This window comes from Prunus mume, linkage group LG6, assembly GCF_029339155.1.
Source record: "Prunus mume cultivar Tortuosa linkage group LG6, ASM2933915v1, whole genome shotgun sequence".
NCBI lineage: Eukaryota > Viridiplantae > Streptophyta > Magnoliopsida > Rosales > Rosaceae > Prunus > Prunus mume.
This window is the reverse complement of record NC_142703.1, coordinates 12,600,488-12,617,723: the sequence shown is the minus strand read 5'-3', so window position 1 is coordinate 12,617,723 and position 17,236 is coordinate 12,600,488. Positions and strand designations below refer to the sequence as shown.

Genomic DNA, 17,236 nt, shown 5'->3' with positions numbered 1-17,236 from the left:
GAGGGAAATAAACTTAGGATTTTGACAAAACTCCGAATTTCTAAATTGACATGAACCAATTCCGGTGTTTGGATAAAAAAAATAAAAATTTAGAAATTTTGCGTAGAAAAAAACATGGAATTTGGAGATAATAAATCTCAAGTTTAAATTCTATTTAAAAGTCGTCATTTATAAAATCCCAAGAGAGATTGTGTTTTTAAAAAAGATAACTTTACAAATAAAGGTTAAATTCCGTGTTTTAAATCAGTCGCCCAAACAAGAAACTTTACAAATTATAGAACATTAATTTCCGTCATTTTAAATTTCATCATTTATGAAATCCTTTATACTTTTAAATTTCCTCATTCAAATGCATTGTAAGGCTCTGTTTGGTTCACGAAAAGAATGTGATGGGAAATTCCCATCCCATGTTTGGTAAAGTTGTGAAAGTAACCTGGAAATAAAGTTTGTTTAATTTTTCCCATGTTTGGTTTGTGTAGAAATGTAAAACAAAGTTTGTTTATTTTTCCAATTGTACTCATATGAAATCAAATAATAAAAGAATGCATTTAATGCTATATTGTAATTCTAAATTGTTAATGGGGACAAAATAATTATGAAAAGTGTGTATTTGATGCTAGCTAGTTTTCCCAAACTTTCATATGAGGAGGAAAACAAAACTCAAGGGGGAGGAGGAGGGTTACATTTTCCCTGGCCAACTAACCTGACCCACAACTGCATTTTTGTTGATTTTTCTATTCGATTACTTTTGAGGAATTATAAAACTAAATATTATCTCAATATAGACATTATTTTAATGAGGTGAGCTGAAGTTAACATTATTAGAGAGATGATTCAGAAGATAGTTTGTGAACTGAGATAGCACAACTTCAGTCGGATTTTAGGTATTCTACTGAACTGGCAAATGTAGTATAATTTGGAAATGTTTCGGATTTTGAAATATTAATATTTGTTAAACGCAAAGAACATTCAAATGGTGGAAACAAAAACAACACTGAGGGATGGAAATTTAAACAAACTAAACAGATGTATAGTTACAAATATATGCATTGACACATAGAGAGATGAAGATGATACGAGAGAGTGAGAGAGAGAATAGTAACAACTCTAATTAGCCACTGCTATCTGCAAAATCAAACAAAACAAGACAAATATCTCCATTTTGCTTTAGTTCAAAGATTGAAGGCAACTAAATTGAGGTCAACCCGTCAAACCAAATCCGACGGATATCATCCTCTCCTCCATTCTTTAAAGGATCCTGCTGCATGAACTTAAATCGCTGTGGTTGTACAAACGCCCCCAAGGGGGGTGGTATAAGGATCTATATATGTTTTTTGGAAAGATTATATCAGTACACATGGACATCCTTTTTGTTTCCTCACTCAGCTTGTAGTTGCTGTGAAATTAGAAGGAAGCTGACCGCCCGTCATGGGAGGCATTGCACGGATATTTATGTCAAGAGGCAGCAGGCGGTACTGAATGTCAAGCTCCTGGAAAATCCGTACCATCTCTTCGACCACATAGGCTCTTCTTACCCACCTTTCTCCCATGTCATGGAAGTTCATTCTATGTGTCGGCCACACTGCAAACTTAATCCTATTTAGTTCTTCCACATCCTTCATTATGATCATTGGTCCAGGATACCAGTGCTCCTTCTTGCCCTCAATGAAACTGTAATTGCAACCATAGGAAACAATTTATCAATCAGAGATGAAAAAAATTAACCCACCACAATCCAAAGTAGGAAGTAGCAAAAGATATTTCCCCATACCTGACTATTCTCTGTCTCATCATAACTATCTTATCTGGTGGAGTAGATATATGGATAGAGAATTCAATAGCATCTCCTGTGTCCGGACTACGATAGAAGTTAAGGATGGGCAAAGTTGCAAGGATACTGTTCGGATACGTGATTTTTGTGTTGTCGTACCTCAGAAAAACTGTAGTTAAGATGTTCATTTCTTCAACTACCATCTGAGAGTCATTGATAAACAAATTAGGCCCCAGACATGAAAATGAACAAATTTGCATAGAATGTGATGCAGGTAAAGATGAAAATTTACCTGAACTCCATTAATCTCACAACGATCTCCGACGTCAAATGGGTGCATCGCGAATAAAAATATCATTGCCTCAAATATCGTCTTGCATGTGTTACCGAAGACAAATGCCACAACCACAAGCTGAGAACTCACAAACAAGAGAAATTTGGTCGTGGCAATTCCCAGCACAATAAGCCATATAACTACTATAGCAATGGCGACTATTATGTTCACCATACGATGAAGTGTGTTCACAGCCGTTTTAGTGTCATTCAGTGTCAAAGCAAGTGCTCTCCGCTCTCTGAAGGCAGAGACCTGGAACAAATAGACAGCACATTATCAAGCTAATAATCACTAAGTTCAGGCATTGTTTGAAGGCATAGGTGTATTGAACACCACAACATGAAAGTCTTATACGCAGTTATGTTCATGTTCATACATGAAATTTTTCAATGCCTATGATTACAAGCTGTTAGGTTTCTCAATGATGGGCTGCAGAACTTTTTGTACTCGCCTTTTCTTGTCTTAATATTTTGGAATTCTAAGTTGATAAGTCAAGCAACCAAAATAACTAAGACCAAACCTAACGGGGTTTGGTTCTGAGTCCAGTAACACTAGGCACATGAAGCTTACCACCCAATTTTTCAAGGAAGATTTGCTGATTCTCCTGTTCTCAGCTGCCCCTTCAAAGAGACTCATGGTCTTCACAGCCTCGTCTTCTTCCATGAAACACATCAAATCCTCCAGGTAGATGTACCTGCCAGAAAATGGGTAAATTGAATGTGATCAAAAGATGGAGCTTAATGAGGACAAGAAAGCTGAAGACAAAATCTGTACAAATTTTAATCAAAAGAAAAATTGCATACTTTTTTGTTTTTAAGGGTTTTATTGATACTTCAAAACAGAAAGCGCAGAAAACATATGGTATATACTATTTTGTCACTCTTTGTATCCTAATTTTTTATCATCTCTTATTTCCTCGTGAACTGAGTATCTCCTCTGCCATTCCAATTTATCAAAGAAGCTGGTTACTTATATTGGACTTGACATGCAGAGAAAAAGGAGTGTGGGTAAGAATTCATCCTCAACATTTATTTTCACTCTACATTATTTGCTCTCATATCATCAAAGACCCCCACCTCACCCAGACACACATCCACCAATGTTGAGCAGCAGTACAAATATAAATGCAATCAGCATACATAGTTACATTGTATCCATAATACATAGTTACATTGTATCCATAAACCAAAGTAACTTGCAAATAACCTTATCAGTAGTAACAAGACCTCTCCCAACCTCTCAAGCTACATGAGTCCCAACTGTTTGTTCACTAGGCCCTATCCATAGAAGGCTGAAACTTAAAGAAGTTGATGGAAGGGGGAAAAACAACACCATTTCTAGAGAGAGAGAGAGAGAGAAACGACCTACTCAACTTTTTAAAGCTAACACCGTACAACTAACCAAAAATAAAAAAACAAAGTAACCGACATTACGAAAGTGTAACTACCAGAGTTAAATCACAAATATCTACAACTACTAGAGGCAACAGATAAATGGCGTTAGTCATGCATTGATGAGTGACATTATATGTCACGCAATACTGCTACAGATGGCATCCTTTTGGCACAAATCATGTGATCTGAGGTTGTCAATTAAGAAACTGAAGTTCACATGCAATGTCAACAACATACTAACTACCAAGTATCTAGATTCTAAGGAAAACTGGGACAAAGGCTGCAAACCAATTTGAGTTTTGAACATCAATGTGCATTTAATGACCATAAGTGACAACAAACACAAGGTGTATGACATCAAAACTCTACATGTGTGTTCAGGGTGTTGACAGAGCTGATACAACTCTTTTTCTTTTCTTTTTTCAGATCAGAAATCAAGAACTCTAATTTACATAAATGGAATATTCCACTAACAACAATATAGCATAAACATGTTCTGGAAACAACAAAAATTGTCGACACTAAAAATAATGAACGAATCAGCTAACAGAATGACACTACAACTTCCAAATGTGAAGAAAACAATAATTGATAGCAAAATTCAGGTTCTCAAAAAGAAACAAATAGGAACGCAAGTTTAGAAACACCATAATACAGTCGAGCCAAGTTACAGACCAGATCATAAACACAAACATGCATCATTATAATGAAGATGGGAAGTAATGTAAACTTACTTGGAACCGCGCCTAGCAACATTCTGAAATATCTTTTTAGCTGCAGCTTTGGCCTCAACTTCGCTCCTGATCTGAGTATCGGTTTCATCCTCGTTAGTGGTATCCACAATCTGCTCATCAAGTGTTGTAAGATGCCCCTTTCTAACTATATTAATTAGCCTCTTCATATTCCAAGCAGACACATTCTTGGGATTGAGCTTATGCAAGTGATCAATTGTGATCCCTGTCTCCTCTGACTTCTTGGAAAGTGGCCTAGAAAACTTGGTGCTCTTCCCAATAAGCCCTCCACTCGCAATCACCCTCCCGCTTCTCAAGGAACCACTGCCAATCACCTTCCCAATCCTCGCGGACGGGAATGCATTTGCCTTGAGGTCGGGAGGCATAGTAGCCCCAGCATTCTGAAGCTTCCTGACCTCATCAGCAAGCCTCTCTTCCTCCTCATCTTCATTTTGCATGTCAATCAACGGCCGCCCAGAAAGTGTTTCAATCACATACTGGTTGAAAAGCGCGTCCTGAATCCGATCAAAATAAGATCTCACATGGAAAGACGAAGCAAGCACCTTTACAATCAATGTCTTCACCAACCAGAGCAAAACCCCAATCAAGAGACAAAACAAGACTTTGGTCACATAAGCAAGGGCTCCACTCTTGGTTTCCCTCTCCAGCTTCTTATCAAACATGAAATGCCAAGCAATTAAAACAAGGCCAAGCCAGAGACAATTCTGAACAGCCCTTCTAACTCCATAGACAAAATACAAAACCCTCTTGCGCAAAAGGAAATTCCTCTCTACAAAATACACAATAATCCTTATCCCCCAACCAGAAACCAATCTCCCACAAATCAAAACCAAAATCAAGACTTCCCATTTCCACAGCTTCAATTTCCACAAACTCTTTTCCCTCAAAACGGGTATGGTAAGCGTGCAAATCAGTGCCCCAACAATCAAAACCAAGCTTACCCATTGAAGCAGAGTCAATGCGTTAAAGTTAGCTCTCTTATACTCATAAGGCACATCCTCCTCCAGAAACGGGTCATCATCGTCATCGTCTCCGCCCCGCCCCAACATCCCGGACTTCATCGGACCCGATTTCGGAATATGACCAGATTTCGGAATCTGACCAGATTTTGGAATCTGCCCCGACCTTGGGATCTTACCCGACCTAAAGTCCGGTTCCTCTGGCGGGTCCATTAATCTCGACCTGGTCTTTATCCTCAACAAATCGGACCTGTTCTTGTTAGCAAACGAAGGCTCTCGCCGGAACGACGCGTTCGACGTGCACCGAACGACGTCGTCCTGTCCGTCACTCAGCCTCCCGCTACGACGCCGTTCGTCGTCGGGCGAGTCCCTGTACCGCCTCCGAACCGACTCGTTCGGAGTTTCGATGGAGTCGGGCGCCGGCGCCGGCGCCTGGAACGAGACTTTGAGCTCCTTCGAGACTCGCGAGTTCCTCGGCGACTCGGCGACAGGTGGCAGGTCCCGCTCGTTCTGTCGTAGCTCCTCCATCTCCAAATCCATGTCCAAAGACATGTCGCCGGAGGCTCTCTGCTTGTGCAGAAACTGACCAATCAGCTTCGACGGCGGATCCTCGGCCGTCTTCCGGCGCTGGGCGAAATCAAATCCCTGGCCATTTTTGCCGCCGTCTTCGTTCCAGAAATCGACGCTGGACTCCCGCCAAATCTTCCCGCCATTCTTGGCGGGGTCCGCCGCCATTGCGTCCCTGGTAGTAGCGCTGGAGGACGACTCGCCGTCGTCGATTTTGACGATTACCTCTCTCCGGTCAGACGAATCGACGGGGCTCATTGGCTGGCGGTGGCGGCTATCGTGATCTAGGAGAATGGGGAGCTGCTCGAGGCTGGGATCGTCTGCTCCGGCGGAGATCTTCCTCATGTGCTTGGCTGAGCCATGGGATTTGAACGATTTCTTTATCGAAAAATCCATACACGACACTAGTGATAAGAATAAATAACAATTTCCTCCGATTAAAAAATATTAGCTATTAGTTTTTCTGTTAAATCTTTTTAAACAAATAAAAAACGAAAAGAAAAAAAGAAGAAACTGGAAATAATGTCAGGAAAGTGAGTGTTGTTTGGAATCTAGGAAAATAGTTGAATAATACAGAGGGGTTTGAATTTAGGGTTAGTTGGGAAATTAGGTTGACGCGTGTAATTTGGAAGGTATAATAAAACGAAGCTTCTCTTTTTAAATAAATAGCTGCAGAGCAGTGAGAGAGGAGAGAGGAGAGAGAGAGGGAGAGAGAGAGTGAAGCTGCAACAGAGAAACGTGTGGCGCCGACGACGGGTATGGCGTATTGGTAAGAAAAAGGAAGCAAAGATGGGTTGGGCCGCTTTGCATGGGTTAGGTTTTTCGAACGTGCATTATTGCCAGATAGAAGAGCCCTGGAGCTTGTGTTTAATTACATTTTTGTGCCATTACTTGAAAAGTACCAGAGGAAATTCACGAGACTGATAAACACAAAACTAACATCAAATGCGTGAATATAGCTCACGCAAGGGCTTGTTTGGAACGGTCTTTTAGAAGAAGAAAAAAATAGTGTATTTCAGTAATAAAGTGCTTTATTGAGCTAGTGGTGCTTTTTCAGATTTTACTTTCAAGTGTCTTTTAGGAAAGCATTTGGTCTTTAATAATAATTTCGACATTTTTTCAATGTAAACGCTTTTTTTTATAATAAAAAAAACACTTATGAACAAAGTTACTTCATCTAGAAATAGTCCCAAACAGCTTTAAGAAATAGGTGGGGTGGACTGGGGGTAATCTTAGGTTTGAATTTCCCTTGTAACAAATAAACCACCAAATAACATAATTGGAAAAATTAAATTATGACTAGATTGTAAATGGTAAGAAGTTTAAATACAATTGCTTTGACCATAAGAAAGGGAATGAGTAAAATTACAATTGGAATTAAAAGTTTGGCTTCACATAAACAATTACCAAAATATTAAGTGAGGAGTTGTTTTAGATCCCTAATGTGCTCAACTTACCTTTTTTATTTGCCCAATAATATATTCTTTATAGTTTCAATACAATTTGATTCTAGGGATACATAGGTGATACCGCGATCAATAGAAAAATTACAACCTTCTAGACATGCTAAGCATTTCACCAACAGTGCAGAATTAGTATGTGTTTGTGTAACATTGCCTGCTAAAAAATGGCCCAAATAATTTATACCAATTAAAAAATTAATTTTTGGACACCGAGTGAAATAACATAGTATTTAATTTATTTTTTCTGGACTCACTGTAGCATTTATTCATTTATGAAGAAGAAGAAAAAACATTATCACATCATTTGTATAATAATGTTGTGTTTCTAACATTTTCCATTTGGACATGTAATTTCGACTTTGGTGGATTTGGACATGAACAAGGACGGAGGGGTATAGTGGGAAATGTGCAGCGCAGTGCCTCGAGCTTCGCGCGCTAAATTGTAACGCTCGCTTCTCTTGTTTTAACTACGTGGCGCAACTCCATTCGAAATTCCGGAAAAGCCCGCGAAACTTTTTCAAACGACACAGCGTTAACACAGTCGCATCCGCAACAGCACACCACGCCTCTCCAATATCATGACGTGGCAAGCATCCGAGGGTCTGTCCCATCCCAATAAAAATACACCATGTGACAGTGCAATAATACGACAACAATCACGGCGCTGTAATATAATACGCGCTACGTGCCGAAGAGTCCATGAGTCTAGTACGGCCCTGTTCGATTAATATATTTATTTATTAAATTCCGCCGTTGGACTTGGATGAGCGACAATGGGCCGGAATTAGTGGAGAGACAAAACGCCAAAACGGAATGTCGTTTGGGGCATTACGAAATTTCGGGTTTGTGACATGATGATAGGTATGGACGTATGGTTGTCGTGGACTGATTGGACTCTACATGTCTGGTCCGGTGTGTCCATTGGTTCGAAGTCAAACCAACCAAAAGGTAAAGTGATTTCGACTTGTTTGTTTAGGGTCACCATCTTAGTGGGAGGATCCATCTATCTACAGCTTTCTGCTTTATGTGTCATGCTGGGGATTAGGTGTCACCTAGGTTAGTTCTAACCTATCACCAAATTACACTTAAGGCTGGTTCGGAGTTGTTTGTATAAAAAGCATTTATGTTTATAAGCGTTTTTTTAATTAATACGTCAAGAAATGTTAGAAGTGTTTACGATTGTTATAGAGCGTTTTAAATCGTTATGCAAACTATCCAAAACATGTAAGTTTGCAGAAAAAATAAATTTTAATTTTTTGCACATTAAGTACAATTCAGTTAAAAGATAACATGAATTCATATCATATGATTAGTTTTATTTCTTAAACAAGTGTCCTCTTTTAATTAAATTGTACTACCGCTCAACATTATCATGCATCATGGAATCTATGTAGGCATTATAATATTTTTAGTATTTTTCTCCTTTTGACTATATTGCTATGAACCCATATGTTAATCATGACGGCGTATGGAACAAAACACTATGGACAACCAAAACCCCACCCAAGATTTCCACTCTACTAATCATCTCTTATGCAAGGTGTGAGTACATTAGTTGTGATGTGAAAGATCAAGGACAAATAATTGGTTGTATATAGTTGTCAGATAGGGAATTTTGAACTTAATACCAAATCAATTCAAATCCTCTATGCAGAAGACAGGTGGTGTTCAGATGGAAAAAGGAACCTAGCTTTTTCTTTTTTTAGTTCAACACGCAGTATAGTCCCAAATCTCAACAAAATTTCGATCTGGATGTATGATGTATAACATAAAAGATTTATTATTTTTTTAGGAGACATAAAGAATTTTTATAGCCAAGTCTAGAACTTTCATTCTCTTTTCTTTGGCCATCTAGAACTTTCAGTTTACCACTGCCAAATGTTCCTAAGCTCCATCATATTCTGTAGTGGTCTAGAATCATCTTTCTCTCCTTAAATTCTCCAAACAATAAAAACAAAATCGCATACGCGTTACAAGCCCAATTGTCAAGTAAGGCGGCCCAATTCTAGGCCCCATCTTGGCACTCTGTAAATCAGGCTGACTTGGGCTTTCCAGCTCATTAAATATTTAACCCGGTAATGTGATCGAAATTTCGAGTCCCGCTCTTTCCCGAATGCTTAAAAACAAATAAAAAAAAGACTCACGACACAATGATGCCAAACTAACCCGAGTTTCTATAAACCACTAATCGCAATCCTGACCATTAAAAAAACAGTTGAGATATAGAAAACACCATACGATTGAACAGCAAGAAATACAAAAGTAAATGCCAGCTAACTGCAAAGCCAAGGAATTGGTCAAAGAAAATTTCACGACAATATGTTTGTCATTGTAAAGCTTCTGGATATTTGCTAAGTTACAAAGCTAATCCGAACCATCGTCCTTGTTAACTGTTGAGTGCTACGATAAATCACAAAAATAATATAAAGGGAATGGTGGCGCTCTAACAAATCAGACGGAGGAAATAAGTTGATCAAAGAGAACGTAATACTGTACACGGTATGTGCGAGAAATGGTTGGGGGAATGCCACGCGAGGTAAATTCCTTTGCTCATGTTATAAACGTCTATGTGCCTTCGATTAGTGATGACCGCGCCTAAGGACGGACAGGAATCCTCCTGATGATTTGCGTTTTTCTTCTCCTTCATCGCCGATCTGTTTAAAAAAAATGGTTTAGTGTTACCTTTGCTCATTCTATTGGGACATGTTTTCCAAATGACTACACAAGATATCAATGTCATGTGACAGCACCCAGAAGTTATACCTCTCTGGCTAACGGCTGCAGCATTTCTATTATTTCCGAGAAGTCAGGTCTTAATGCAGGGTCTTGTTGCCAGCATTTCTCAAGCAGCTCAGCAAGCTTTGGATGAGTATTCTTTGGGATAGTCGGCCGTAAGCCCTGGAAAACCGTGTCATTGAACCATGTCACTAATAATACATTGTTTGCAACAACGTAGATGCATCACTCAAAGCAGAATATGCCTTTGGTTGGAATGGAGAATACTGTACCTTTTGAACAACTCCAACAGCTGCTTGTAATGGGGTCAAGTATTCATACGGAAGCTGCCAATTGAAACAGAACAATCTAAACCCAGAGCAAAAAACATAAGAAACAACCATTATAAAATAATTCTATCAACAAAGCAATACCTTTCCCGTCAGTAACTCCCATAACACAACCCCAAAGCTAAAAACATCAGCCTTGTGATCATATGGCTTGTGTTCTATAACCTTCAATGCAAAACAACTGTTGTAAGGAAATGAAAAGATAAGAAACCAATTAGAATTTTTTTAATAGGAAAACACAGACAGATTCATGGCAGGAAATTCGTCAACGAATAACTTTTTTTCTTAGGCGTCACTTTGAATCACACTTCTTAAACAGAAAACAAGCATAAAATAATGTTGTGTCATGGTAAAACGTCATACACAGGAGCTGTGACCATGAGAAACCGTCCAACATCTGAGACAACCCAGATTAGTCAACTCTCTCTCTCTCTCTCTCCAAACATGATTCGACCTTATCAACACCATAGCATATATATATATATATATAACAAGTACAAATAAGACAAAACTAAATAGCGGCATGCATGAAAACAATTTCAGTCAACTTTAAGGCTGAAAGTACGCACCTCTGGAGCCATCCACCGATAAGTCCCAGTTTCTGCTGTCATTACTCCAGATTGAGATTTTACTCTGGCAACCCCAAAATCAGCAACCTTAACAACCTGTAAGATGAAGCATATATCAGGGAGGGTTTAAAACGAAAATTTATTTATCTCTAGCAGTACCAGCACCTAAATCACACAGAATTGTTTTATTCACATTACTAAAATATGAAGGTGTCTCTTACTTCATTTTCATCCATCAAGAGATTGGCACCTTTTAAATCCCTGTGGATTATGTTATTCTGGTGCAAGTAGGTCATTCCCTTGGAAACATCAATTGCTACCTTGAGCAAGGCTGGGAGCTTAAAAACACCCTTTTGTTTATGCAAGTAGTCATATACACTTCCACCAGACATAAACTCTGTAATAAGACAAAAATAAATCATAAAAATGGAAACCAGGGAATAAGTATTTGATATAACAAAGCATCAACTATGATTTTTATTTCAATTACCAAAATAAAATCATTGGAATTACCTGTCACAATGCACAAGCTTGGAGGCTTGGTACATGCACCAATGAATTGTACAACATTCTTATGTCGAACTTTCCTACAAGTGTAAAAAATAACTTTGTTAAATGAAAAGAATTATAGTAGATTTTAAACCCTCCCAATTTTTCTATTACAAGAAACTAAAACTGTGAGGTGAATGACAAATTGAAGATCACCATATTACATAACAATCACTAACATCTAAGAAAATAATGGACAAAAATTACTGCTCTTGAAAATTTACACTGACACCACTTCCAGCCTAATATCTTGTGAACAAGTCAAACCTGAGCCCTAGATAATGCTCATGTGGCAATTGACTTTGGGCAATATTCCCAGGTCAGTTAAAATTAAAATAATGTGCATGTAGGTCAATATTAATTGATATACCTCATAATATAGACTTCCTGGGCAAAATCTTTATGCATATCTGAATTTACACACTCAGGCTTGAGGACTTTAATGGCCACTTCTTGAGTACAGTATGTACCTTTATATCTGATCAAAAATACAAAAAGTAAGTCAATTGCCACTCAAAACTGCATGCTTAGCTGGGTGACAAAAAAGAAGAAGGGAAAACAGATCCAAGCAGTAAACAAACATCATATACTTCGAACTTACAAATCACCACAGGATCCAGATGCAACTTTGTTACCAAACGTCAACTGTCTAGGATCAATCTCCCATACATCAGTCCCATCATTGGGTATTGTGAGATGAGCAGGTTCAGATTTGACCCTTATTTGATCATGCTCGCTACTAGAAGATGATGATCGATGAGTTGGTGGCCACGGACTCTGCATAGAAACCCAAAGTTTCAATTATAGTAATGCATTTCTGATCGCATTGCATTTTGATTATCAAATGGGGAAAAAGAGGGAAGCACGATATAGTTCTGTTCAGTTAATGAAAAACTGAAAGAACATTATACCAATTGGACATTACTCGCTCCCTATTACATAATTTTACAAAAATTGAAAAAAAAGAAAAGAATAAGTAACAAAGAATCACCTCAATCTTCAAAACTTCCTTTTCCAATGCAGTCTTAAGCTGTTCTGTTTCCTGTAAATAAGATAAAATGCTTTTTGCAGAAAATTTGAAAAGCCAAAGTTGTAATACTTCCTCAATAAAACACTCAATTGAACCAAAATCATGTTTACCATCTTAAGCAAACATATGCTTCACAAAATTCAAGCAAACAGAAAAACGCCAATGTGAAAAATATAATAAAATCTAAGAGAGTGTGGCTTTATTTTCAATCCCATGCTTTACAAAATTGTTGGAACTTTGGCAGTCATTTTAATTGAATAGTTAAACATATATACGTAAGTATCTACCTCATAAGGCCAGCCATCAACAACAAAGACATCCAAGGAGTAACCATCTAATGTGGAAAAAGCATGTGCTTCTTGGATGTTCAGCCCAATCTCCGCAAGCAACGAAGTCAACTGCCAAAATTATTATGAGAGCAATGACCATGAAGAATATGAGATTCTTTGATGTATGAGATAAAAAGTTAAAGTTGAACTATGTGTTTCATGTGTATGAAGACAATATCAGGGTCAAACTAGGCGAGTAATTTATGTCTATAGATCAGTAATTTGCAAAGTCTCCAAACTCAAAATGTGTTTATTGCCAAAAGCTTAGTTCAGACACACAGATACAAAAAATCTTATGAAGATTACTTGGTTTTAATTTCAAAGAAAGACCCATCAAATACCTGACTGAGTAGTTTTGGCTTGTCGTCTGTTGAGAAAGTGATTTCATGCATGGGCCTACATCATTGTAAATCAAAATTAAGGCAAATCACAACTTATTTGCACGGAGCCACTTCGCTTTGCTAGTGACACTAGAAATCATTGGCATAAAAATACAGTTTATTTACTAATGTTCAGGTTCAGTTAACATTTCAATGGGGAAAAATGAAAATCAAAGCCTTAAGCATAGATAAGTAAACTTAATCTAGCTAGCATTTGGATAAGTGGTGACATGCAGTATATCAAGCATGTCAGAAACTTCATTTGGGAAACCAAATATTAAGAAAGTCTATGGCTAACATCAACAAAATGGCCAATATGCAACCAATTTAAAGGATACATAATTCAAATAATTATCACACTTAATGAAGATGCATTTCAAGAGCCTATGATACACTCTAAGTAAAAACTATGAGAGAGATATTTTTTTCAAAATCTAAGAGCCAAACTGAAACTCTTTCCAAAAAAGAGATGCAGTGAAAATATATTCCCTGGAGACTGAAATGGCTATTTACCGAGTCAACTCTGTGTTGCCATGCATAGAATGTTCATCATCCTCATCATTAGCTGTATTTGCTTCAAGTGCAAGGGCTTCGAGGTTAGGAGATGAGCCAAACGCTGGAGGAGGATGTATACTGACATTTGAAAAGCCAACTAGAGTTGTCAGTAATGTTTAACCACAACCAGGCAGTGGGATGAACAGAAAAAAGAAGGTAAACAACTTTATTCGCAGACTATTTGTGTGAAATATTTGGGAACTGCATTTGTAAATTTGGATAAATTTTAGGAAACCAAATAAGAGTACCTTTGTCTGCTAGATAACTTTGAACTTTGGGCAGCATCTTCACCCACAGAATCTGAATGGATAGAATCAGCTGTATTCCCATCTGGGATGGGATGAACCTACACAAAATTGTGATTCCCAGAATGCATGAGGATATGTATCAAAGTTTAAGAATGGTAAATGGGAAATAAATTTCTATACAATTAATTTACCTAAAGAACTAAAGGGAAAAGGAAGAAATTATGAAGGAAAATTCCAGCAGAACATGTGATTTAAGACTTTGTTTCAGTGGTGATTTTTCAATGACTCATTGATAATTTGTAATCCTACAAATCTAGACTTTTAGGAGTGGCAAAGTTTCCAAACGACATGTAAAGAAAGGATGTAGTTCATATATAAATAACCTGTGTCAACTACATATATAAATAACCTGTGTTCAAATGGGAGCTAATAGCATGGCTAATCTGACCAGTCTTGACTCTTGGAACATGAACAGACTAAAAGGAGTGTGATGCAGATTGCATTGAAGGTAACAACTAATACCATCCTCCAGTCTCGACTTGAGGATTTTTTTTTGGAAACGAATCTTACTCAAGGGCAAACATTATTAAGGTCATGGAACACATTATACCGCGGCTAGGACTCCTTAATACAATACTGACAACTTTGAATGTGACATAATAAACATTTTGATTTAATACGTTAGGCCTGATCCAAATCCAATTTCTAAACTTAATCAAGAAAAGATACACTAAATCTGTGATGACAATAACGATGCACCAGCCACAGAAAATGACAAGAAATAACAGGCTAGCACTGAAGGATTAAGAAAATCTTCATTTTTGGAAACAACGGTTAGCAAGTCAGATGTGTAGTAGTCAATGATCTAACCTGTACAAGCCGGACTTCAATCGCTGGTTTATGAGCAGGATCATGAGCCAAATGTAGTAATCTTTTGTGCATAAGCACATCTTCTGCCCTCTCCACATTCACATCCAATGCGTACCTGAAATTGCGCAAGTAGAAGCCAGTGCCTCAACTCATCAAAACTCGTTTCCAATTCTACAAAAATAAGCGAGTACTGAAACGATTAACATTTTAAAGCCTGCTTGTCTGCTTGTGAGAAATAATGAAATAGAGCCACAAAAACTGATCCAGTTCTATTAAACCTCTAATATTTCAAATAAAAGTAGAATAATGTGTTTGAGAATTGCTAAATCTGCTTCATTCAATTCTGTTTGGCTCGACAGAAACTTAGGTCATAACGTGAAGCACAAGATCACTACCAAACCAAGACATACAAGAACAAATAGAAATTGAAGGAAAAAAGAATTTACATATCCTAGATTCAGAAGCTAATCTTCAATTAACAGATTCAAAATCAACAAAAACCTTATGAAAAAATAATAATTAAAATACTAGCAATAGTAACACACACACACATATATACATTTACACATAGATATACATGCACATAATATTACCCAAAAAAATAAATAAAATGGAATAATATGAAAATATGAGGATTAAAAGAGCGAAAGGTACCGAGTGGGGAGGCGATTGAAGTGGGCCCAAAGTTCATCGTCGAAGCCAGGTCGAATAGCTTCATCGTTGTTGGAGTTCTTGAGGCGACGAAGAACCTCATTGTAGACCTCAAGCTTCTGCCTCTGCTGCCGAGACTGAGCCGGAGACGACGTGTCGTACGCTTTACTGCCACAGCTCTCGCTGTTGTCCTCCGTCACCATTTGCCGCAAACACGACGGAATTTGAAGTGCCGGAGAAGCAAGGGAAAAAAATGGCGAGGGAGAGAGAAAGCGGAGGAGGAGGAGATCGTCGGTAGGTTGCTTTTACGTGAAACGACGAGCAGCGTTTATATGGTGAACGCGGATTTGAGAGTGAGGGTTGAATAATAAAATCACAGCAAACATTTTATAAAAAATTAAAAAAAATTAAAAAATCTTTTTATATGATGACAGTGAGAGAGGAGGCTCAATCTCTTTTAACGGCGTAGTGCGCACCATTGGCGTTGTGAAACATGCCGAGGTGGATCCTCTACATTTCTACCCAAGCTGATCCGCTTTGCAAATTCTGCCTTTTATTTTATTTTATTTTTTAGAGGTAACAAATTACTTGATTAACATGAGAAAAAAATCCAATGTGATGGCGCTCCATCAATTATAGTGATCCTTCACCCTTTTCCTTCTCATAACATATTTTATTAACGGATATGGATTTGGCTAATAGTTTAGATTATCATTTATATTTTAAAAAATATATTTTTTTATTAAATTATTAGTTTTTTTCTCACATAAGCGATATTAGAGATGGAAGATTCGGACACAAGTTCTCGGGTGGAGGATTACTATTAGCCTGCCACCCCCTTGCTGCCTTCTTGATTTATAGTGTTGATTAATTTTTAGGATATGTTTAAATTTGATTAATTAATTAATTTCTATGAATCCCTATCGACAAAGCCACGTTCCCCCTGGCCAATGGACGTCTCTGAATTCCATCCCTCTCCTCCTCTCCACTCACCTCTCTCACAATTACCAAAAGCATATTCTGGGGTGCCCACTGATTTGGGTAACCTCGAGCACAAAGACCATTATGCCCCTCCCTCGTTAATTTAGTTTTATATATTGGCCTCTTGTGTATGATCAATGGACCCCATAAAGAGACAAGGCCAAATTTTGACTCCTAATTGTTTGGAGCAGCACTGGACCACTAGCCATGCACCGAGGGTACAAGTGTAATTTTATTGTCGAGGGGTATCTTGATGATCAAGAAAAAAAAAAAAAGACTCTGATGATTCTGCTGCTGAAAAAGCGGTTGGGTTTAACATGAATGAATTCATAAGAAAAACGTGAGGGGCAGATAGGTATGTGTCATGTCTTTTTGTTGCATTGGAAGAAGAAAATTTATAACTGAGAATCTAACTCACCATCATCAATGGTTGCTATTGGTATAATTCTGCCATTTGGCTTCACAAAGGCCTCTGGATCATTATATATAGGACCACCATTTTCTTCTGTCTATTATCTTCGGCAAATTATTTATGAGATTTATTATTTAAACTCACATTTCTCTTAGTTCACTCCATGTTCTAAGTTCATCTCAACCTTTTATTTAAAATTTCACAATTTCTAAGAAAACCCCACTATCTTTCCAAATTATCCTTAAATACACCCAAACTGAAAAAAATAAGAAATAAAAGAAATACATTGCGGTTGCTACACCTTACACTAGGAGTGGGCCATCTGATCGACAATCAATCAATGGAGAATACATTGAA

At 37.8% G+C, this 17,236-nt stretch overlaps 2 protein-coding genes across 4 annotated transcripts; both read right to left on the bottom strand.

The window, feature by feature from the left end:
• Window positions 1-995: 995 nt before the first annotated feature.
• LOC103334869 (mechanosensitive ion channel protein 6-like) lies at window positions 996-6,525 on the bottom strand. Its single transcript, XM_089053741.1, has 5 exons — window positions 4,234-6,525; window positions 2,676-2,799; window positions 2,064-2,357; window positions 1,772-1,974; window positions 996-1,671 (listed from the first exon to the last, which is right to left on the bottom strand). Exons 1-5 carry the CDS (start codon window positions 6,171-6,173, stop codon window positions 1,383-1,385), a joined length of 2,850 nt encoding a protein of 949 aa, XP_088909867.1. The 5' UTR covers window positions 6,174-6,525; the 3' UTR covers window positions 996-1,382.
• A 3,008-nt stretch (window positions 6,526-9,533) lies between these two features.
• On the bottom strand, window positions 9,534-16,020 carry LOC103334870 (serine/threonine-protein kinase STY46). Of its 3 annotated transcripts, none has more exons than XR_514294.3 (16): window positions 15,490-16,020; window positions 14,836-14,950; window positions 13,966-14,063; window positions 13,676-13,795; window positions 13,124-13,178; window positions 12,741-12,851; window positions 12,415-12,465; window positions 12,025-12,200; window positions 11,794-11,901; window positions 11,388-11,461; window positions 11,096-11,271; window positions 10,875-10,970; window positions 10,390-10,486; window positions 10,249-10,302; window positions 10,004-10,138; window positions 9,534-9,894 (listed from the first exon to the last, which is right to left on the bottom strand). XR_514294.3 is itself a non-coding variant. In XM_008237855.3 (16 exons), exons 1-16 carry the CDS (start codon window positions 15,687-15,689, stop codon window positions 9,820-9,822), a joined length of 1,725 nt encoding a protein of 574 aa, XP_008236077.2. In that variant the 5' UTR covers window positions 15,690-16,020; the 3' UTR covers window positions 9,534-9,819. The 3 variants fall into 3 exon arrangements, 2 of the variants coding, with proteins under 2 accessions (XP_008236077.2, XP_088909868.1); XM_008237855.3 differs by having other exon boundaries at window positions 10,390-10,470; XM_089053742.1 differs by having other exon boundaries at window positions 10,390-10,470; window positions 14,836-15,006; window positions 15,490-15,827.
• Between the last annotated feature and the right edge of the window lie 1,216 nt (window positions 16,021-17,236).